Source organism: Mastomys coucha, unplaced genomic scaffold, assembly GCF_008632895.1.
Source record: "Mastomys coucha isolate ucsf_1 unplaced genomic scaffold, UCSF_Mcou_1 pScaffold22, whole genome shotgun sequence".
Lineage (NCBI taxonomy): Eukaryota > Metazoa > Chordata > Mammalia > Rodentia > Muridae > Mastomys > Mastomys coucha.
In genome coordinates, this window is record NW_022196905.1 from 124,043,626 (window position 1) to 124,066,553 (window position 22,928).

The 22,928-nt window shown below is 45.0% G+C and overlaps 1 protein-coding gene across 3 annotated transcripts; it reads left to right on the top strand.

The window, feature by feature from the left end:
* Window positions 1–904: 904 nt before the first annotated feature.
* Window positions 905–22,472, top strand: Tmem248 (transmembrane protein 248). 3 transcript variants are annotated; one of them, XM_031338121.1, is made up of 9 exons: window positions 905–1,142; window positions 6,520–6,607; window positions 7,498–7,584; window positions 7,751–7,928; window positions 10,056–10,341; window positions 15,510–15,660; window positions 17,185–17,368; window positions 19,103–19,246; window positions 20,043–22,472. In XM_031338121.1, the coding sequence occupies exons 4-9, from the start codon at window positions 7,761–7,763 to the stop codon at window positions 20,061–20,063; spliced, it is 954 nt and encodes a 317-aa protein (XP_031193981.1). In that variant the 5' UTR covers window positions 905–1,142; window positions 6,520–6,607; window positions 7,498–7,584; window positions 7,751–7,760; the 3' UTR covers window positions 20,064–22,472. The 3 variants fall into 3 exon arrangements, with proteins under 3 accessions (XP_031193981.1, XP_031193979.1, XP_031193980.1); XM_031338119.1 differs by lacking the exon at window positions 7,498–7,584; XM_031338120.1 differs by lacking the exons at window positions 6,520–6,607; window positions 7,498–7,584.
* Window positions 22,473–22,928: the final 456 nt, after the last annotated feature.

Here is a 22,928-nt window from a genome sequence, read left to right on the forward strand (position 1 = left end):
GGTTTGTATTAGAGACTAAAGCACCATGACTAAGGTAATTTATAGAAAATATAGTTTGTTTTAGTTTATAGTTCCTGAAGGTTAGGTTCCGTGATGGCTGGGGAGCATGGCAGCAATTGGCAGGCATGCAGCTGGGACAATAAGCTCACTCCCAACATGAATTGCCCTTTGCGATTACTTTCATTTTGTTGCTGTGTTTGTGTGACACTGAGATTCTTTCTTTCTTATTTATTTATTTACTTATTTATGTATTTATTTATGTACTTATTTGGTTTTTCGAGACAGGGTTTCTCTGTATAACCTTGACTGTCCTAGAACTCACTCTGTAGACCAGGCTGGCCTCAAACTCAGAAATCCACCTGTCTCTGCCTCCCAAGTGCTGGGATTAATGGCGTGCGCCACCACTGCCCGGCCTGAGATTCTTATTTATTCTAAAAAAAAAAAAAAAACCCAAAACAAAAAAACCTCAGCCTCGGAGCGCTGGGATTATAGTCGTGCGCCACCACATCCAAGTTTTGAGATTATTCCTTTCCAACAACTGCTCGAAGTCAGGCAGGGCAGCAATAGTTGGCTCCTCATTGGGCTCCATAGAGAACACGAAGCCAGCTCTTGTAATCCACGAGACCCTCGTGTCAAAACAAAACTCCAACAAAAATAAACGAAAATAGTGTCCTCTTTACTATCTTACACCATACACACCAAGATATGCAGAAGCACTTTGGGACGGAACTGAGCAAGCTCACCGCAATCCGCGAATGCGAGTGATGTACTTCAGGCAGCTCCGTATTCCTTTGCTCGTAAGCAAAACGAAGACAGCTTTCCGCTCTCCCACCGCTCTCCCCGGAGCAATTCTGTCCCTGCCGCGCCGCCGTCGCCTGCGGGGTCAGAGGTCACGGCGGCGTTAGTGGTGACGTGGTTGTCTGTCTTCACCCGGAAAGCCCGGCGTTCGCAGCGCGCGGAGCCGGCGTCCCGTTGGCGCGCTCTGGCCTGTCTTCGGGTCGTCGCTTCGGCCCGGAGGAGCAGCTCGCTGTCTCCGGAGCGGCGGAGAGGATGGTGCGGGGCAGCCCGGGGCCCGCCGCGCGCCGCCGCGAGTGAAAAGGGCCAGGCCGCGGGCGTCCGCGGAGCCGCCGGTGTGTGGGGCGGTGAGTAGGAGACAGGGTCGGAATCGCCGGCGCGTGGGCCGGGACTAGAGACCCTGAACCCCGGGCCCGCGGGCGTGCTCGTCGGATCGGTGCGCAGGCTACCTCATGCACCTCAGCTCCGCTCACCTCTATATTTAGCTGGCCCTGTCCTGCTCCATCCTCCTGAGGCCTGCGGATTCCTGCTCCGGGAGTCAAGGCTTATATAGGTCGTCTGGATAAGGCTGGGTGGAACTAAATGGTTGTTTTGAAAAAAATTATTTAAATGATGTGTTTGTGTCTGTTTGTGCACGTGAGTGCAAATACCCACCGACCCCAGAAGAGGGGGTTGTATCCCTAGAACCAGAGTTACATGCCATTGTTAGTTGCCTGATGATGTGGGTGCTTAGAACCTAACTTTGATCCTCCGAAATAGTAGATGTTCTTAACCCCGTAGCCATCTCTCCAACCTCCACGTATGTGAGTGAGTGAGTGAGTGAGTGAGTAAGTGAATGTGTGTGTGTCTGTGTCTGAGAGAGAGAGATCGTGTGTTTAGTTTTAGATTTTTGACTTTGGGTCATCATAAATATATCCAAAACTGGGTTTAATGCAGCATTAACTGGCTAGGATTTCCGTATGTAGGCAAGGCTAATCTTCAACACTGATCTTCCCGATTCAGACTCAGTAGTTTGGAGATGCAGGAGGGTGCAACACTTCCAAGGTTTAACAATGTAATAACGGTATTGTTTTGGTTTTAATCTGAATACTGGAGTCTGGGGTCTCATGCAACCTTGGATGGTCCAAACTCACTACTCAGTCGAGGCTGACTTTGAACTCCTGATTCTTTTAGAATCCCTAGTTCTGCCATGGCAGGTGTGCACCACCATGCCTGTTAAGCCTGGCTAAAACAGAATTTTTTATTTTATATTTGTGAGTACACTGTAGCTGTCTTCAGACACACCAGAAGAGGGCATCAGATCCCATTACAGACGGTTGTGAACCGCCATGTGGTTGCTGTGAATTGAACTCAGGACCTCTGGAAGAGGAGTCAGTGCTCTTAACCGCTGAGCCATCTCTCCAGCCCCAGAATTTTTTTTAAAGACAATTCCACTGTACAGTTCAGGCTGGCCTCCAACTCTGTGTGTAGCTTGAAGTTGTGTCCCTCCTGCCTTGGCCATGTGAGGTGGGTAGCCTGGTGGCAAGGCTAGTCAATACTGAGACGGGGGTGATTTCTTACCTGTTCTCATAGTTTAATACAACAAATCAAGGGATGATTTCCACATACTGTAAGACATGCAACTTTAGTTCTCCTGATGCAGGGAATCCAGAGATGTGGGTTTAACATCATGGAAATAAACTGAAGCCATGTCACAGTTCTGGAACTTGTATTTTCCCAGGCTTCTGTTGTTGCCTGGTGTGAACATTCTCAGGAGCACATAGTTTCATGCTTCCTTTTGACCCTTCTTTCCTCTGTCATCTAGTGCTCTCCTCTTTATACACGAGCATTAGAGAAAACTGGTCCTGCTTGGGGGTGGGTGGAGAAGTAGAGCACAGTGCAGGGGTGGGAGGCCTACAGGATGGTTTCTGTCAGTATGGGAAGTCTGTAGAATTCTAGTTATGGGCCAGACCTGGTGGCACATGCCTGTAATCCCAGATCCTTGTGAATTGCCACTGGAGCTGCCACCTGCTCAACCCAGGCACCCTGGAGGAGCAACCGAGCCTTCTTTCCATCCCCACAAACCTTCAGTTAGACAACTAAAGTGTTTATTGAAGTCAGTGTCTCAGATGATATAGTTGGTGTGTCTGAGGCATATGGAATTGATTGGTGGTAAGCCGTCTTCCTGGCCCTGGTGTTGTGTGATAGCACAGTGAGTTCAATGAGAGTCGGTCTCTGCCACTTACATGTGCACTTGTATCATTGTATGTTACCTAAGCTGTATACTGACAGGGATACTGATGCCTACCTGACAGTGTTGGAGAGATTAAAATACCCACCCAGTGTGTGCTAAGCAGTTGGTAAGGTGCCCAGTGCATGGCATATATTAAGTAGTTATTTTCTCCTTAGCCTGTTGTAATCTAGTTCTGCCACAATCCACAATTAACTCTTGTGAAAGAGTTTTTGTTTGTTTTAAATTTATTTTATGTATCTCTCTGGAAGAGCAGTCAGTGCTCTTAACCACTGAACCATCTCTCCAGCCCTGAGTTTCTTATATTGTTACTGACATCTTTAATTTACTTTTCTCTGAATTTTTGGTTATGGTATTTAGTTTGTATATATGTATGTGCATACCATGTATGCATATGGAGGTCAAAGGACACTTAAATGAAGTTAGCTCTCTCCTCTCATCTTTATGTAAGTCCCAGGAATCATACTTAGGCCACTAGGGTTGCATGTCAAGCACCTTTACCTCTGATGGTCTTAACAACCCTTTTTTTTTTATATTTAGCTGTTTTGAACATTCCTAAGTCAAGCAGCTCAGTAGTGAAGCATTGTTTTTTTAGCTGTGGTTAGGATTTTAGAAGTACAATTGCAGAAGCACAGGTGTGCTACAGTTAGTTCTGTTGAGTGTCACAAAGGTGACCCATGTCCTTTTAAGTGACTTGTATTCTTAGAACTTGAGGATTGTTGGAGCTACCTTGCACACAGTTCGCTGCCTTTTGCTCAAGTTGTTTGCAGTTTGGCTTGGTTCTGGTGTCAGTGAAGCAGTCTAGGTAGCACACTGGTGACCTGTATTTGTCTTTCTTCTGTGCTTGAGGAGTCAGAGTGTGGCTCTATCTGTGTCCCTCCCCTCAGTCCTTGGACTTCTCAGAAGCCACTTTCCAGCCTTCGTTTTTCACTACCCGGTTGGAATGAACTTAGGGGAAAGCAGCCAATCACAGTGCCTGCTTCTCGTCCCCAACAGAATGCTTGTATATTTGTTTGTTTTTCAAGACAGGGTTTCTCTGTGTAGCCCTGGCTATCCTGGAACTTGCTTTAGATCAGGCTGAACTTGAACTCACAGAGATCTGCCTGCCTCTGCCTCCTGAGTGTTGGGAGATGTGTACCACTACCATCCAGCTTGTGTTTTTATTTAAAAGTAAGGCTTAACTCTTGAAAGAATACAGAAATTTTTCTTTTTAACTTAAAGGCAAGCTTTACTATGTAGTCCTGGCTGGCCTGAAACTCTGTGTAGACCAGACTGACCTCAAACTCACAGAGACTGGTTTACCTTTGCCTCCCTCATGAGTGCTAGGATTAAAGCATATGCCACCATTCACTTTAAGAAGTTCAGAAGCTTCTTGCATCTCTTTGCTGATAAAGCCTCTAATTTCCTATTTGAAAATGAGTGTGAATGGTAGAAAGGGCTTTGGGCTTGGGGAACTATTTGGAGTCTTGATAGTTTTGTTCAAAATGCTTTTGTGCCAGGCATGGAGTTGCTCCCTTTTAGCACCATATCATCCTAGCACTTGGGAGGTGGAGGCAGGAGATTTCAAGGCCTGGACTACATACTGTTTGAGAATGGCTTTACTGTAGAACAGAGCACTGAAACGTCTCACTCCTGCTTAACTATAACTTAGTACTGGTTGTTCAACCTCTCCCCATCCTTTTCTAATCATCCATTTGCTGTCAGATATTTTGAGGCAGAGACAGGTAAGAGTACTTCCCCGCTCTAGAGTGATTTACAATTTGGAAATACAAGATAACTGGAGTTTCAGAGATGTAGCCCTTGAGTTGCCTGGGGTTCAGTCCCCAGCACTACATAGATGGGGTGTGGTGGTGCATTCCTGAAACACCAGCATGTGGAGCTGGAGGCTGGAGGATCTGAAGCCCAAAGTCCTTCTTGGCTACATAGCCAGTTCTAGTCCCACCTGACTTAAGAAATAACAAAACTACAAGTACAAGCTGCAGAGATGCTCAGAGGTTCAGCGTGCTTGCTACTTGTGCAGAGGATTTGCCTTCAGGTCCCAGTGCCCATGTAAGCAGGCTGACAGTCACCTAGAACCACCTCTAGGGGATCTGATGCCCTTTTCTAGCTGCCACAGTTACCTGCACACATGTGACATACATATAAATAAAAATAAATCTAAAAGTAATTCTATGCAATGATGTTTAAAAGCCAATATAAAAGGAATAATTTCTTAAAATGCCTGTTTTCTCAAATTTGACTCACCAGAAGTAAAAAATAGACATATAGTTTAAAATTGTAAAAGTAGCTAAGATAGCCTCCTCAAAATAGAAAACAAATACTTGGCAGACTCAAATACTTTTCTGGTCAAAGTCAATCAAATTTCTAAGAAGTAGAAGTGCATTTTATAAGCTGGGCAGTGGTGACTCATGCATTTAATCCCAGCACTTGGAAGGCAGAGGCAGGCGGATTTCTGAGTTCGAGACTAGCTTGGTCTACAGAGTGAGTTCCAGGACAGCCGGGGCTACACAGAGAGAAACCCTGTCAGGGTTGGGGGGAGAGGAAAGAAGTGCATCTTATTCCTGATAGCACGGGCCTTTAATCCTTGGGAGGCAGAGGCTGGTGGATTTTTCTGAGTCTGGAGCCAGCTTGATATACATAGAAGTTTAGGCCATCCAGGCTACACAGGGAGGTCTTGTTTCAAGATATTTTTCTTTTTTTAAAGAAACAAAGGAAAAAAATAGCTTTGCAAAATGGCAAGCTTATCTTATTTATGAATACATAGAAAAACTAGGAGTAAAGGAGCAAATATATTATCACAGTAGCTTTAAAAGTCCTGATCAGGAGCTGGGGTATATTTCTGTGATTTGGCATATGTTTTCCCCTCATACACCAAAACAAAACTCTTTAATTCTCAGTCATACCAAAACTACCCAAACCATGCAATCAGCTTGGAAAAGGTTAATCAGATTATTTATATTAACATAGTAAAAGACAAAAATTGATTGTTTAGACATTGCAGATGAAGTATTCATTGAACTGTAGTATTTGGTTAAATTCAATAGACGTAGCAAACAAGAGGCCTTGGGTTAAATTCCAAGAACCAGGAGAAAAACAAGCCAGGCTTGGTAGCATATGTCTATAATCCCAATACTGGGAGACGGAGGTGGGAAGCTCAGGGTTCAAGGCCAGCTTGGAATACAGGAGACCCTGTCTCCCCTTTCCCTCATAAAAAAAAAAGAAATAACGTTATAGTGAACATCTTTTGTAAACTTCTAAGAAAGAGTTAAGTACTTCCTCACTCTCAAGAAGTCTTCTGTTGTAGTTAGGGTTTCTGATGCTGTGATAAAACACTATTAACAAAAGCAGCTTGGGGTTGAAAGGTTTATTTGGCTTTCACATCCAGATCATTGAAGGAACTCAAGCAGGTCAGGAAACTGGAGGCAGGAGTTGATGTAGAGGCCCTGGAGGGCTGCTGCTTACTTCCTTGCTCCTCATAATTTGCTTTCTTGTAGCACCTAGGATCAGTAACCCAGCGGTGGCACTGCCCAAAGTGAGATGGGCCCTCCCACATCAATCATTAATCAAGAAAATGCACCACAGGTTTGTTCACTGGCTAATCTAATGGGGACTTTTTTTTTCATTTGAGTCTCCCTCTTCTAAAAGAAGTATAGCTTGTGTTAAGTTGACATAAAACTAGCCAGCCACTGGGCGCTTGTGGCCCACGCCTTTAATCCCAGCACTTGGGAGGCAAAGGCAGGCAGATTTCTGAGTTCGAGGCTAGCCTGGTCTACAGAGTGAGTTCCAGGACAGCCAGGGCTACACAGAGAAACCCTGTCTAGAAAAACCAAAAAATATATAAATACATAAATAAATAAATAAAAATAAATAAAACTAGCCAGCCCAGCTTTCCATCAGAAGCCTATGTTGAGTTCCAGATTTAATAGTGAAGCATTGCAAAGCATTTTTGTGAGGCAAGAATTATATTACAGCTACTGCTATTGATGTTTCATTGAAGTAGGAAAAAAGAAAAAGATACAGGGATTCAAAAGAAGTACTGCTAAGGCATCTGTTTTCAAACAATATGATTGTCTACATAGACATCCAAGAGACTTCAGACAGCTTGGTTAGAATCAGGAGCAGTGGTAGAGCACTTGATTGGCAGATCAGTAGATAAAAGTCCCATTTGTGCATGAACTAATAATAATGAAGTACTGTGTGTGTGACAGTGTCCTGTGGTCCAGCCTGGTTAATATGTGGGCAAGGAATAAATTTGAACTCATGATCTTTTTGTCTGTCTTCTGTCTGTCTCTCTGTCTCTCGAAGTCCTGGCCTTACAGATGTGTGCCTCCCTGCCTGTTTTACATGGTGCTAGTTATTGGACCCAGGGCTTTGTATATGCTGGGCAAGCACTTACCAAGTGAGCTAACAGCTCCACCCCTTCCTTTCATTTTCATTTGCATTTTTTTTTAAATAACTTTTTATTTTCTTAGAAAGACTGTCTTATATAGTTTTGGCTGGCTTTGCCCGTAGCTGAGCATGAACTTTGACTCCTGATCTTCTACTTCCTGGAGTCACAGGTATGCACCCCTTGCCTGGCTCTTTCTAGTCTTCCAAATGAACTCACTGTGTGGATATTTTCTCAGATTCAGCCTTTCTTCCACAGTACTATTATATGAGACTAAAGTGAGTGCTGCCACTCAGTGCAGACAGCCGCCAATCAACCCCATGCTGAATGTGTTGCAGGTTGCTGCTGATGAGAAGCATGTTCAGCATTAACCCCCTGGAGAACCTGAAGCTGTACATCAGCAGCCGGCCACCGTTGGTGGTTTTTATGATCAGTGTCAGCGCCATGGCCATCGCCTTCCTCACTCTGGGCTATTTCTTCAAGATCAAGGAGATTAAGTCCCCAGAAATGGCTGAGGTCAGTATATCCCTCATATCTACTTGTGCTGGATGGACCTTGTAGAGGAGTGCGTGGAGGACAGCTCTTTTTATATCTGAGGTCTCACTCTGTACTGCAGGCTATTGGCTGACCCGGGACCTGATATGATCTTCCTGTCTCAGACTCCTGAACGCTGGGATTGTGTGTTGTGTATAACCACATCTGGACAGTTCTTTCTGAGACAAGGTTTCCTGAAGCCCAGGCTGGCCTTGAATTCCATATCCTCTTGGCTCTGCTATTCAAGGGCACACAGTAGATATGTCAACAAAAGATACATATTTATGTGTAGTTTCCTGTCTTTTTTCCTGTGATGAGCTAGGGAATGCCTAGTTGTTTTAAGTAATACTATCAGTTTTATGTAGACTATTTCAGTAGAGAAACATGCATTTGGGAGAGTGTATTTATAAAACAAACACTGCGTGTGGTGGTGCACTCCTGTGATCCCAGCACTGGGGAGACTGAGGCACAAGTAATGTGAGTTCAAAGCTATCCTGGGCCATGTAGTAAGAGCGTGTTTCAAAAGAGTCTGAAGAGAGAGTGTTCAGTGTGGGCATGGAGAAGGGGACAGTGAGTAAGAGCAGTGGATAATGAAATGTGCGTCGTGACGATGGGGTGATGAACCTACGGCCTTATGTGCTAACCTAAAATATTGAATAAGAGTCTTAGATCCATCCAGGCAGTGATGGTGCACGCCTTTAATCCTAGCACTTGGGAGGTAGAGGCAGGTGGATTTCTGAGTTCGAGGCCAGCCTGGTCTACAGACTGAGTTCCAGGACAGCCAGGGCTACACAGAGAAACCCTGTCTCGAAAAAGTCTTAGCTCCTAAAGAGAAGTAAAGACACTTTTATTTCCAGTGTAGTTCTTTTTCTTTATTATACTTCTGATTAGTTTACTACTTATTTGTTTACATAGTCTCACTATGCAGCCCTGCCTGTTCAGTACTCAACAGGTCAGGCTGACTTCTAGCTCTTAAGTGCTGGGATTAAATGTTTGCACCACCATGCATTTTATCTATATATTTACTTATTTAAATATATGCATGTTTTGCCTGCATATGTGTGTGTGTATTCATGCATGTAGTGTCCTGAGAGGCCAGAAGAAGGTGTTGGATTCCCTGTAATTGGAGTTACAGACAGTTGCGAGCTTTCAGGCATGCATGTGGTGCACAGCCATACATATAGACAAACACCCATATATTAATATAAATATATAAATCTTAAAACAAAACAAGAACAAGTTATAAAATAAATGAGAATTAGTTATTTTAATGTGTCACCACTTTTGTTCAAGATCCTCTGCCCCCTTTTTTTCTTTAAAGAAGGGTTTCTCTGTGTAGCCCTGGTTGTGCTGGAACTCAGTCTGTAGACCAGGCAGGCCTTAAACTCAGAGATCCCCTGTGTGTGCACTGCCTCTGACCGACTGAGTTTTTTTTTTTTAGTGTCTATGTATGAGTGTTTACTTGCATGTAAATATGTGCACCATGTGCCCAAGGAGTGTAGAAGGGATATCAGGTACTCTGACACTGGAGTTACAGATGGTTGTGAGCCACCATGTGCGTGCTGGGAACCAAACTTGGTTTCCCTGTAAATGTAGCAATTGTTCTTATCCACTGAGTCATTGCGACAGTCTTCACCACCTTTTTGTTTTGCATTTATTTACTTTTATGTGTATGGATGTTTTGTTCCCATTTATGTCTGTGCACTATGTGCGGAAGTGCCAGAAGGAAGGTGTCAGGTCCCTTGGAACTAGAGTTGCAGTGTTAACTGCCATGTGGTTGCTGGCCATCTCTGGAATGGCAGTCTCTCCACCAAGCTATCTCTCCAGCCCCTCAAGATCCCTTTGTGAGTTTGATCTTGAGCCAAAAGATTTTTCTGTTAATTACAATATGCTGACTTCTCAGCCACTGCAGCGTGTGCAGATTACCAGGGCTAACATGAGTATATCAGACTGCTCTCCAGGTGCTGAGTAGTAGTGTATTGTGATTTGAGATGGTCAGCCTCATCTCATTCTTTCCCGCTTGTGCTGTGTAGCAGTCCAGGGTCATGGCCGTTTCTGCCTTGGAGATGCTGAGACTTCATACCTTCTCTCTGTTTTATTTTGCTGAAGGATTGGAATACTTTCCTGCTTCGGTTTAATGATTTGGACTTGTGTGTATCAGAGAACGAGACATTGAAGCATCTTTCCAACGATACCACCACACCTGAGAGCACCATGACCATCGGGCAGGCCAGATCGTCCACCCAGCCGCCCCAGTCCCTGGAGGAGTCAGGCCCCATCAATATTTCAGTGGCTATTACCTTGACCTTGGACCCTCTCAAGCCCTTTGGAGGGTACTCTCGAAATGTTACACACCTGTACTCCACCATCCTTGGACATCAGATTGGATTGTCAGGTGTGTGTCAGCTACTTTCCTTTCAGAGTTCTGAGGCAGCAGCTGAGATAGGTTCCATGTTCTGTTCTGTGTTTCTGCTGTTTCTCCTCTTGAGACTTGGACTTCATGAAGTGAAGAAGGACTGGTTGCTGTGCGTCTTCACTCAGTCGGGTCTTCAGGTATCATACAGTCTCTTCATAAAAGCTTGTCATAGGACTGATGGGGTTAGAGGCACAGCTCATTGTTAGAGCACTGGGCTTATGTGTGTGAGGCCCTGGGTTCCTCTGTAGCACTGGGAGAAGTGAAGTGGGAGGAGAGAGAAGCTGGAAGTGCAGGCTCTGTTTCTGGCCTCAGTGTATTTGACCTTTGACCAACATAGGTTTTCCTTGCTCAGGTCCATCTATACTTGAACTTTTTTATTATTAAAATCCTTGTGTGTGTGTGTGTGTGTGTGTGTATGAATGTTTTGCATGGATGTATGTGCATTGTGTGTTCCTGGTACCTGCCAACATCAGAAGAAGGTATTAGATCCTCTGGATCTGTAGTTACAGATGACTGTGAGCTGCCATGGGAGGGCTAAGAACTGAACACTGGTCCTCTGCAGGAGGACCTCTGCTCTTACCTGCTGAGCCATCTCTCCAGCTCTCTATTTGAACCCTAGAGATGTGTAGCAAAAACAGTATAAGAAAGCTGGGCAGTGGTGGTGCACGCCTTTAATCCCAGCATTTGGGAGGCAGAGGCAGGCGGATTTCCGAGTTCGAGGCCAGCCTGGTCTACAGAGTGAGTTCTAGGACAGTCAGGGCTATACAGAGAAACCCTGTCTCGAAAAACCCAAAAAAAAAAAAAAAAAAAAAAAAAAGTGTAAGAATGCTGTATTAGGTCATAGAGGCACTGAGGCCAGGCTGGCAGTGGTACATAGTGAGAATCCCAGCATGTGGGAGAGGAAAGCAGTAGGATCTTGAGTTTCAGGCCCTGCCTCAAAAAGAAACAAAAAAACTGATGGCACATGCGTTCAATCTCAGCAATCAAGAGACAGGGGCAGGGGGATCTATGCAAGTTTGAGGCCATCTGGTAGTCTGTATAGCAAGTTCTAGGACAGCTAGGGCTACATATTAAGATCTTGTCTCAAACAAAAAAACAAAACAAAAACCAGAGAATTAAAAAAGAAGAATTCATGGTGGTTATGAGGTAGAAGCAGGATGGTCATAAGTTCAGGGTTATCAGTATTGAGTTTGAGGCCAGCACACACTACAAAAAAAACAATGAAGACATCTTAGAAACATAACATCCCACACTGTCTTACTGTGATAGTTTTGTATCCTCTGATTGCAGTGGGGTCACAAAGCGAGTGTCCAGGTGAAACATGCTGAGTCACTGTGAGCAGCTGAGTCACTGTGAGCAGCTGAGTCACTGTGAGCAGCTCACCTGCCTCCTGTCAGGAGCACACAGCAGGAAGTAGAGATCTTGCTGCTGTTCATTTTCCCTGCTTATGATACAGGAATAGATATGTGTGCTAACTGACTGTTGAAGTTGTTAGTAAGGCTTCCAGTCAACATCAAGCTAAGCCGGTTGTTAATTTTAAGTCTGGGGAGTCAAGAATTACTCAGTTTTTTGACTGTGTGGGAGTCAGCACTCCATCTTCCTGTTGTTGAAGACGTAGTGTATTTACAAACATAGCTATGAATAGGGGTATTGTGCTGGGGTTTGTGTGTGGGTACACAAGCTGTATACCTGTTCATAGATATATTTGTAAATATAGGTAGGTTCCTAGGATTAATCTTAGGTCATGTGATAGGTTATTTCTCCACCGGTGAAATGAGCCAATTCAAGACAGATTAGATCATATTAAGGCAAGCTTATTGGGAAGCTGCTCTTGGGGTGAGTTCAGTGGCCCCAAGGACTGAGGCCTGAGGAGATACCATGGGAGGTGGGGGGGTGGGGAAGAAGAAAAAGAGAGAGTACATGAACACTCCAAGAGAGAGAAAAGAGAAGAGGGGCCAGAGTGGATTATATAGGGAATGTAGGGTATGCCAGGTAGGGACTGAGGGATGCTGGGAGGACCTGAAGGCCAGGTCTGCTTTGATATGTAAAATATATACCTTGGTCCCTTGTCCCAAACTTCTTCATCGGGCTTATTTTCCCTTGACCTGCTCAGCTGTCATGCTGGCTGTTATTTACTGTTGTTGGTGATGTTGGAATCTGAAACAGGGCCTCGTGTGTGAAAAAGTCCTCTCTCAGGTCTGAACTTCTTTTTTTAAAGATTTATTTACTTATTATATGTAAGTACACTGTAGCTTTCTTCAGACATCCCAGAAGAGGGCGCCAGATCCCATTACTGATGGTTGTGAGCCACCATGTGTTTGCTGGGATTTGAACTCATGACCTTTGGAAGAGCAGTCAGAGCTCTTAACCACTGAGGCATCTCTCCAGCCCCCAACTTTTTTTTTTAATTTAAAATTAATTATTTTATTTGTATTGTGTATTGCCTGTTTGTATGTATGGCTAATGTACCATGTATATGCCTGGTACCATGGAGGCCAAAGAGCACAGGATCCCCTTAGGACTAGTGTTATAGACAGTTGTGAGCTGCTGTGCGGTGCTTTGAATTGATTCTAGGGTCCTCTTAACCATTGAGCCATCTCTCCAGTCCCAGGTCTGCACATTTTTAAATGTCCAGAGTTCATTTAGCAGTGTGCTAGCTTCTAGAAAGAACTAGTAAAAGCCTTAGACCTGGTGCCTTCAGCCTTGAAATTTGAGGATTATAGAAGAGGTGAAAATAACAGGAATCAGACTGGGGGTGTAATTCCGTGGGTAAGGGCTTGCCTAGCATGTGTAATGCCTTGGGTTTAGGTCCCATACTGAAAAACAAACAAACAAACAAACAGACAAAAAACCCAAACACCAACCAAAATCCATATGCTACCTATTTTTTTTTGTTTTGTTTTGTTTTTGTTTTTTGTTTTTTCAAGACAGGGTTTCTCTGTGTAGCCCTGGCTGTCCTGGAACTCAGTCTGTAGACCAGGCTGGCCTCGAACTCAGAAATCCACCTGCCTCTGCCTCCCAAGTGCTGGGATTAAAGGCGTGTGCCACCACCACCTGGCTATGCTGCCTAATTTTAAGTCAGCTTTATACAAACTAGAGGAAACATCAGTTTAGAAGATACTCCCACTAGAGTGGCCTGTGTGTGTGTGTTTGATGATTGATGTTGGAGGATACCAGCTTAATTGTGGGTGGTGCTACTCCTGGCTTGGTGAGCCTGGGTATTATAAATGAGCAAGCCATGGAGAGCATGCAAGTAAGCAGCAGCCCCCCATGACTTCCTGCCTCCAGGTTCCTGCCCTGACTTCCCTAAGCAATGTGTATGACCTAAGAGATAGAAACAAACCAACCTTTTCCTCTCCAGGTTGCTTTTGGTCACAGTGTTTTATCACAGTAGTGGAACTCTTATTAAGATAGCTCATTATTGCAGGGCTTTCAGAGGTCCCTGCTTGTGATTTAATAATAAAGATATGGAGACATCTGCATAGTATAAGGCTGCTGGCCTGTTTGTTGGGACAGTCCCTCTAACCCAACCCAACTTCTTTGCCACCGTGTCTTTCCCTGTGGCTTTCTCTCTGCTCTACCTCTCTACCCTGCTCTTGTTCTGCCTCCATCCCTCTCTGCCTCTCTCCTGTCTTGTCTTCTCTCCCAGCTTCAAGCTGCCAGTACTTTATTGCTCAAATGACACACTTCTTTCTGATATAAAAAAGCTATTAGCATAGTGGGAGATCTTTCTCCCCACGGCAGCTTGCCTTTTTTGGGGGGCAGGTGAGGAAATGACAAACATTTACATATCCTGCCAGCCTGGTGCTGGCACTGCAATTAGCAATTAATACAGGGATATACCTTCATAGCCAGTCCATACAGTATGTGTGGGGGTGGGTTACCCTGAAAGTTCTTCATGAATTAACACTTATGAGATACTTAAAATGCTAATTAGGGGCTTATTAAATAGTTACTTTTATATTGTATGTTAAAGCACCATGAACAAAGCAACTCAAAGTTTAATTGGGCTAATGGTTCTAGAGGCTTGAGTTTGTGATAGCTGATGGTGGGTAAAGGCTACAGGCGTCTGGAGCAGCAGCTGAGAGCTTACATCTTAACCACAGCAGGGCAGTGAGGGAATGGCAGAGACTCTTTCCCTCCCATATAGTGCTTCTCTGTATAGCTTTAGCTGTCCTGGATCTTGCTCTGTAGAACAGGCTGGCCTCAAGCTTAAAACTCCAAAATCCATCTGCCTCTGCTTCCCAAGTGCTGGGATTAAAGGCATGCATGCCTACCTCCAGGACACACCTCCTCCAACAAGGTCACACATCATAGTCCTTCCCAAATAGTTGCACCAACTTGAGACTAGTATTCAAACATTTGAATGAGGACCATTCTCATTCAAACTACTACACACACTAAATAATACAAAATGTAAATAGCATGGATTATGGTCCTGTCTGCTTGTATGTGCTAAGCCTGGGCATAGTAGTTCAGTGGTATAGGAGGACATGAAAGGAAGCTGGGACTCTGCCAAGCCTTTGTTCATTCTAAGGGCTGGCTGAACCTTGAAGCGATAACCTTTGGTTCCCAAAAGCCTTTGGGTAGTCAGGTCTTCAAGATGCTGGTGGGGTCCTGCCTGTTGACTTTGACTGTTAAGAGTGGACAGTTGGTGCCATGATAGTGAGGATCCAAGTCACTCCTCTGAGTTTCAAGATGTAAACACCCCTCTCTCCTTATGACCTTAGAACATCTTGACTTAGTGCAGGCTTCACTTTGCACTTTCCAAGACCTTCCTTAAGTCTGGTAGACTGCTTCTCCCCGAGTGTGTGCAGAGGTGCTTGAGGCACATCCATGGGATAATGGTTGATTCTCAGTGAAGAATCATTGGTACAGAAAATTACTCCACTCAAGTTGCCCAACTCTTGTTCCTTTGTGGGCATGGCTCCCTAGCCCCAACTGAAAAGTAGGAGCCTTTTGTGAACTACTTTGTGGCTGTGCTAGTCTGGTGGGCCTCACAGATCAGGACAGATCAGAAATCCCATAGGGCAGGTGTGCAGGCCAGTTGGTGCCTGTTGAGTTTTGCTTCAGACTTATTTGAGTATCAGCAAAAAGTCTATAAATTTCTGCCTGTGTCTACCAATAAACTGCTAATTGTTCCGCAGGCAGGGAAGCCCATGAGGAGATCAATATTACCTTCACCCTGCCTGCTGCCTGGAACGCCGATGACTGTGCCCTCCATGGCCACTGTGAGCAGGTGGTGTTCACAGCATGCATGACCCTCACAGCTGCCCCTGGAGTCTTCCCTGTCACTGTGTAAGTGTCCTACACATTTTGGAGGCCAAGGTGACAACTGGCAGGAGTCAGTTCTCTCTTCCTGTGTGGGTTCCAGGAACTGAACTCAGGTTGTTAGGCTTGGTGGCAAGCACCTTTACTTTCTGAGCCATCTTGCTGGTTTCAGGGATTATTTAATTTAATTTGAAGTTCTAACTTCTCCATAAACAGATGTGCCAGTTTGGGGTTGTAAGTCAGTTGGTGGAGTGTTTGCTTAGCATTCATGAAGTCATGAACTCCTGGGTTCTGTTTCAACACAGAACAAACTGGGCATGTGAAGTACACCTGTAGTCCCAGTACTGCAAGGGTGGAGGTGGAAGGATCAGGAGGTCAGGAGTACATATGAGACCCTGTCTCAACAAAACTAAACCAGAAAGAAGCCCTGTCCCCATGCCAGTGCTTCAGTGGGGTAGTGATACTGTGGCTACTCTCCAGGAACCAGTCCTACCAAAGGAATCATGCATTGGAAAAGGAAGAGCCAGGTCCCCTGCCAGAGTGACCTGTAATTAAAGGTGCTTAAAGATAAAAGTTCTCTTAATCTCTGGGACCCAGAAATTATATTTTACTTTATATTTTTTAGATATTCATTTTTGTTACTTTATATATATTTGTAGGGGATAGATACATGAGTACAGTTATTTTAGTTTTTTGGAGGATTTGTTTTAAGATAGTCTTATGTAGCCTAAGTAGGCCTCAAACACTATACAGCAGAGGTTGGCTTAAATTTGCTGATCATCTGCATTATTCTCTGGAGTTCTGAGATTATAGGTGTCCAATCCATGCCTGGCTCCTTATGTCTGTATGTACTGGCTGGTTTTGTGTGCCAACTTGACACAAGCTGGAGTTATCACAGAGAAGGGAGCTTCAATTGGGGAAATGCCTCCATGAGATCCAGCTGTGGGGCATTTTCTCAATTAGTGATCAAGGGGGGAGGGCCCCTTGTGGGTGGTGCCATCCCTGGGCTGGTGGTGTTGGGTTCTATAAGAGAGCAGGCTGAGCAAGCCAGGGGAAGCAAGCCAGTAAGGAACATCTCTCCATGGCCTCTGCATCAGCTCCTGCTTCCTGACCTGCTTGAGTTCCAGTCCTGACTTCCTCTGGTGATCAACAGCAATGTGGAAGTGTAAGCTGAATAAACCTTTTCCTCCCCAGCTTGCTTTTTGCTCATGATGTTTGTGCAGGAATAGAAACCCTGACTAAGACAGTGTATTAAAAAACAAAACAAAAAAGCAAAAACACCATAGAAGTTTGATGTGTTGGCTCACACCTGCAATTCTAGGCACTCATAGGCCAGCCTGTTATATATTGAGATCCTGTCTCAAGACATGAGTAATAATAAGCAACTTTCAAAACATAATGGTATCTGCCTCAGAGGAACATGATAATTGTTCCAAATGTCTTATCTCTCCTCTCCTCATGTTGCTCTGTTCAGTGTTGCCGGGTGCTGTGTGGAGGGAACCCAAATAAATGTTTCAGGTCACTGAGCTGGTCTCTTCCTCTCCCCTGCAGTCAGCCACCTCACTGTGTCCCTGACACATACAGCAATGCCACACTCTGGTACAAGATTTTCACAACTGCCAGAGATGCCAACACGAAATATGCTCAAGACTACAATCCTTTCTGGTGTTATAAAGGTGCCATTGGGAAAGTCTACCACGCTTTAAATCCCAAACTCACCGTAATTGTTCCAGATGTAAGTGAAACAAGTCCCCTTTGTGTGTCTGTGACTGTGTGTCTGATTCTGTGTGTGTGTGTACATGCATCCTGGAACTGTGAGTGTATGAATGTTACATCTTGGGTTAGCTCAGTCTTGGCTTTTCTAGGTTTCCACTTGGAAGACTAGACGGTAGAGCTATGGATATCCTGGTACCTTTGTAGTTTAGAAAAGCCTTTTCCTTAATTTTGTGTGTTTTTCAGCAGTAGATCTGTTGTGTTTGTAACCCATAAGGGTCACTGAGATTTGTATGAGGCCTTACATGCAGAGTGTCTGTTTAATGCCAATGTTAGCAATAGCTAGTGCTGTTCAGGGTATAAAGAAGTGTATAGTAGTTCCTAGGAAGAGGCAGATCTGTGTTTCTCTTCTTTTTAGATGGTATCTCACTATGAAGTTCAGGCAGACCTGGGAATTTTGATCCTCTTGCTTCAGCCTCTTGAGTGCTGTGATTATAGGCTTGTGCCACCATGCCTAGTCTAGAGTGTGTATTTGTCTTGATACCAGGGCCTACATAGCATTTAACCTCAGAGGGAAGAGGAAGCTGCCAGTGCAGCAGTCAGTGGGTACAGTCTGCCACACTGACTTTTGTCCTCACTTCCTTCCTGCATGTGCTACATGGGTTTTTTTAAATTTTTCCCTGGACTATCACTTTTTCAATTTCTGTTCAGTTATGGATGTTGGCAGCCAGGCAGTTGCTAACATGGGATGGAAGGGAAGGCTGCATGATGGGCAGAGGTCAGATTCTAGAGCCTTCTCTGCCCAGCCACAGTGTTCACCTGTCTCCTCCAGCAGAGACTGACTGCCTTGTCAGGTGGTTGTAAGCATTCATGCACTCACTGGTCTGGAGCTAGAGAGATGGCTCAGCAGTTGGGAGCACTTGCTCCGTAGGGGACCAGAGTTCATCTACATCAAGCAGTTCACAGTATCTGTATGTAACTTCAGCATTGGGTCTGGAGGATCCAATGCACCCTTCTGGCTTCCACAGGCACCTGCACACACATAGCACACACACATACATAAAAGTAAAAATCTTAAAGAAGACTGTACTGGCCTGGTATATAGATTTATTCCTCAGAACCTGGCACTTGGGAGCTGAAGCAAGATGAGTTCCAGGCCAGCCTGTGCTACATAGTGAGTTCTAGGTCAAGCTGTACTTACGAGCGAGACTCTAAAACAGGCCCAAAGCACTGGGTCGAGAGAAGGTAACGGGAGGTAGCCAAGTTCTCTCCCAAGCCCCCTCTACTGTGCTTACATATGAGATCTCAGGAATGAGGCTAGCCTGTGCCCCTTCTGGCCAGGGACGTAGTGAAAACAAAAGGAAAAGGGATGCTGTCTCTGGTGGGATGTGCTAGCTGTGCAGTGGAGGGGTATCTCAGAGGGAGGGCAGCAGACCAGCTGCTTTGTGGGATCAAAAGGACATGTCAAAGCAGAGCAGGACTTTGGCAGGTGGCATGCCACTCCCCTTGCATGGAAGTTCCATGTCTTCACATAATGACAACTAATTTGGTAGTTTTGGAGATGCATGGAGAGACTGCCCATTCAAACTTAAGAATTACTGTTGGGGGGCTGGAGATGGAGCTCGGTGATAGTCTAGTGTGTGTGAGGCCATGGGTTCAAGTCCGAGCACCACAAAGGAAAGAACTTGCTATAGGCATGGAGCTGCTGTTGGAACGTCAGTGCTGGAATGCATGTCTGCCTTCCTTTGTTCTTCAGGATGACCGCTCATTAATAAACCTGCATCTCATGCACACCAGTTACTTCCTTTTCGTGATGGTCATAACGATGTTCTGCTATGCAGTTATCAAAGGCAGACCCAGCAAACTGCGGCAGAGCAATCCTGAATTTTGCCCTGAGAAGGTGAGTAAGTGGGTGGGTCTGGCTGGCTCTGCCAACAAGCCTTTCTCAAAAAAAAAAAAAAAAAAAAAAGTCTCAACTTTCTGATAGCTGTTCTGGAATAATCTCTGATGGAGAGTTCATGTCCCTTGTGTCTCTTTACCCCCAGTCCTTCCTTCAACACACGAGTCATACAGTAGAGTGCCTGTCAAGGCCAGTTAACTAGTGGCTAGGGATGTGGTTTGGTTAGTTCAATGCTTGTCTTGCAAGCATGAGGCTGTGGGTTCAGTCTGCTGCACTTCGTAAACCAGACATGGTATATGCCTGTAATCCCAGTACTTGGGAGGTCAAGGCAGGAGGATCAGGAGTTTAAAGTCATCTTTACCTCCATAGTGAGTTTGTCAGCCTGAATTCTTGTCTCAAAAAAACAAACAAACAAAAAAAACAAATCCAAGGTCAGGAATGGTGGCACACACCTTTAATTCTAGTTCTCAGGAGGGAGGCAAAGGAATCAATTGGTTCAAAGCCAGCCTGGTCTACATAGAGTGTTCCAAGCCAGCAAGAGCTATAGTGAAATCCTGTCTCCAAAATGAATGAAAGAGTGAATAAAAGGTTAACTCTCCAGGCATAGCAAGTGGTTTTGCAGGTTGGCAACTGCTTATAGACTGAGGGTTTTGTTCATTCTTCTCCTAGGTGAGCTAGTTTCTTATTAATTCCCTTGCCAAAAGGTAATAGGTGATGACGGTCAGCATGACCCTGTGGTATTGTTAGGTCCCAGTAGCTCCCTAGTTGACTCAGCTGTCTGCTTGCTCTTTTCTAGGTGGCTTTGCCTGATGCCTAATCCCACAGCTCCCCATTTTCTGAAAGACCAAGAACCATGATCATTGCCTGCTGAATCGGCCAGGGCCTGGCCACTCTGTGAATACATGATCTTGCAATGTTGGGTTATTCCAGCCAAAGACATTTCAAGTGCCTGTAACTGATTTGTACATATTTATAAACATTGATCTGGAAATTGGTCCTGTGATGCACGTGCTTTGCCCTGGATGCAGCTGAACTCGTCACCCTCATTGAGGGGCAGGAGGGCACAGACATGGGGTTCTTCCATGTAGTGCCAGGGGATGTGGGGATCTTGCCAGAGCTGAGCAGGTTGTGTTCCAGCACCAGTGGGACTGAGGTTTGCTGTGGTTCTTGTGTCAGACTGGTGTGTTGAGTGTTGGAAGCTGTTTGCACCTTTGTCAGGACGCTGCATTTCAGAAGCCACTATTCCCTCCAGTGGCTTTTACATGTCCGTGGCTCAATGACCATGTAGTGACAGCAGTAATCCCTTCTCAGTTTGCTTGCAAGGAAACTTTTTTTAAAGAAAAAAGAAGTTACCATTTACTATTCCCCTAGTTAGGACAGACATGCTCGCCTCTCCTAGGTACAAGGTCACACACCCACATCATAGTCATTTCTGTAGTGAAGAGCAGAGTTCCATTTCTACCCTGCAGCTAGGAACTGGAGTGCTCTGTTCCTGTGTGCTCCTGCGAGAGAAATTCCTGGCTTGAGAAGCAGCTCTGTGGTAAAGGCAGCACTGGGCTGTGTGGGCTGACTAACTTCACAAGGCAGAAGAGATGGTGGGTGGTCTAATGCTCACAAACAGGGCTTGCTCTTTTTTTTTTTTTTTTTTTTTTTAAATTTAGGAAAAGGAGATACATTTTCTTTTTAAGATTTTTTTTTTTGCATTCGTTTTTGTACATCATACATCTACAGAAAGAGAATGACCATTATAGGTATGTAATGTGGAACCAATGCTGGGGAGATCTGAAGGAAGAAGGCACGAGGCTCTGATGGCTTGCTTGTCAAAACTGTAAGCATTTTCCTTAGGACAGTTTTGACCCTCTGGTTCCTCTGTCCCATTGCCCTCTCGTATTCCATTTAGAAAAATCATTCATGATCCCTTCTGCCCATTATTAGTATCTTCAATGTTTTTCTAACAACGCCTTGCCTTAACAATTCCCATGCAGTGTAGTGTTCTCTCAAGCAGTGTTCCAGACTTGATAGGTGTGAGGATGAATGCCTGTAAGAGCAGCCCTGTGGAGGCTGAAGCAGGAGAATCTCAAGTTCAAGGCCAGCCTGGGCCACATACTGACACCCTATCTCTCAAAGGAAGAAAACCTACTTAGATATGTCAGCACTTTTGTCCTGTAACTGTACGTCTGTCTCAGTTGGAGTTAACTTGCTATATTCTGAAACTTACTGGCCTAGGGAACTTTATCCCAGGCATTCTTAGATGGAAAACAATACTTTTGGTTTTTGTTCTAAATTGAAGCTTGTTAAAATAATCACTGTAGTTATGTGATACACTAGTATTTTTTAAAGCAGAGGTGAGTTGCTTTTAAGGTGGCTAGTACGTGAATTTAATTGAGTCTTCTCTGAGACTTTTGAGACCCTTGGCTTGGCTGGTATAAACCTGTCATCGGGACCATCAAGCTTCAGATTAAGCTGCTACTGAGTAATAAGACCCAGTAGAGCAAGACACAAGAATCCCGTGCACTAGTCTTCCGGCTGTGCTCCTTAGTCATCCTCGTGTTCATTGACAGGCAGTGGCTGGGATCTCTAGAGGGTGAAAAGGAGGAACACAAGCCCTGGGGAGAGGAAATCCCCAAAACGCTTGGGACGTGACCTATCCCGAGGCCGGATACATACTTTAAAACCCAAATATTCACCACAGCAGGTAGATGGATGGAGGGTGGCTGGGGAAGGAGGTTGTGGGCTGAAGTTCAGGGGACTGCAGACTCATCTGGGCCTGGTCCTCAGCTGTTCCTTGCTGGTAAACCTCAGAAATGGAATGTCAGAGTGGGCCACTAGAGACCTCTGACCCCAGCAGCGCTGGCTTGTCCTCAGATGTGGGGGTGTAGTCAGAAGTCAGTGACTTCCTGGGAAATGGTTGTTTCAGATCATATTGATCTCTTTCCTTTTGTCTTTCACCGTATGGTATGACTTGAATCAGTTTTGATTCTACGTGTAAGTTCTCATCGTTTGGAACCTGGTTTATTTCTGTTGTGTTCTTGGCAGTGCATAGGAACCCAGCCTCCTGTGTTTTGACCCTCCTGCAGACACTGTGGGACTCGAGGGCAGCAGATCCATCTCCCGTCCCTTGCTGCATGATGGTCACTAGCTGATCTGTGATGGCATCCCTTCCTCACTGATTTCTGTGTTTGAAGTATGTGCATATGTGCTTTACAGAATAAAACATCTGGATTTACATGGTTTGTCATCTTAATTCCAGACTGATTGGTGTTCTTTAAACAAAAAGTAGGAAAGGAGGACTTCCAGGGTTTTGCCAGCCTTCTTTTTGAAGTATCCCCTGCCATGAGGATGTGAAGGGTGGCCACTGTTTCCTACTGACGTGACCTCAACAAATGGGTCTCTGTACAAAGAGTGTAAAACCTTGTATGAGACCATGGACCTGACCCAAACTCTACCAGAAGACCTTAGAAAAAGAGCTAGGGCTGGCCTAGAACATCCCAGTGAGTGGCTGAGGGCACAGCTAAGCAGTAGGGTTCTGAATTTTATCCTCAGTGCACAGGATACACAACAAACCAGCAGAGGTTAGATATCCTGGCCAATTACCTCTATAAATCCTTAGTGTGCTCTCAGCCACCATTAACAGCAGGCTATGACTGGAGCACTGACTTTTCATAGGACCTGAATTCAGTTT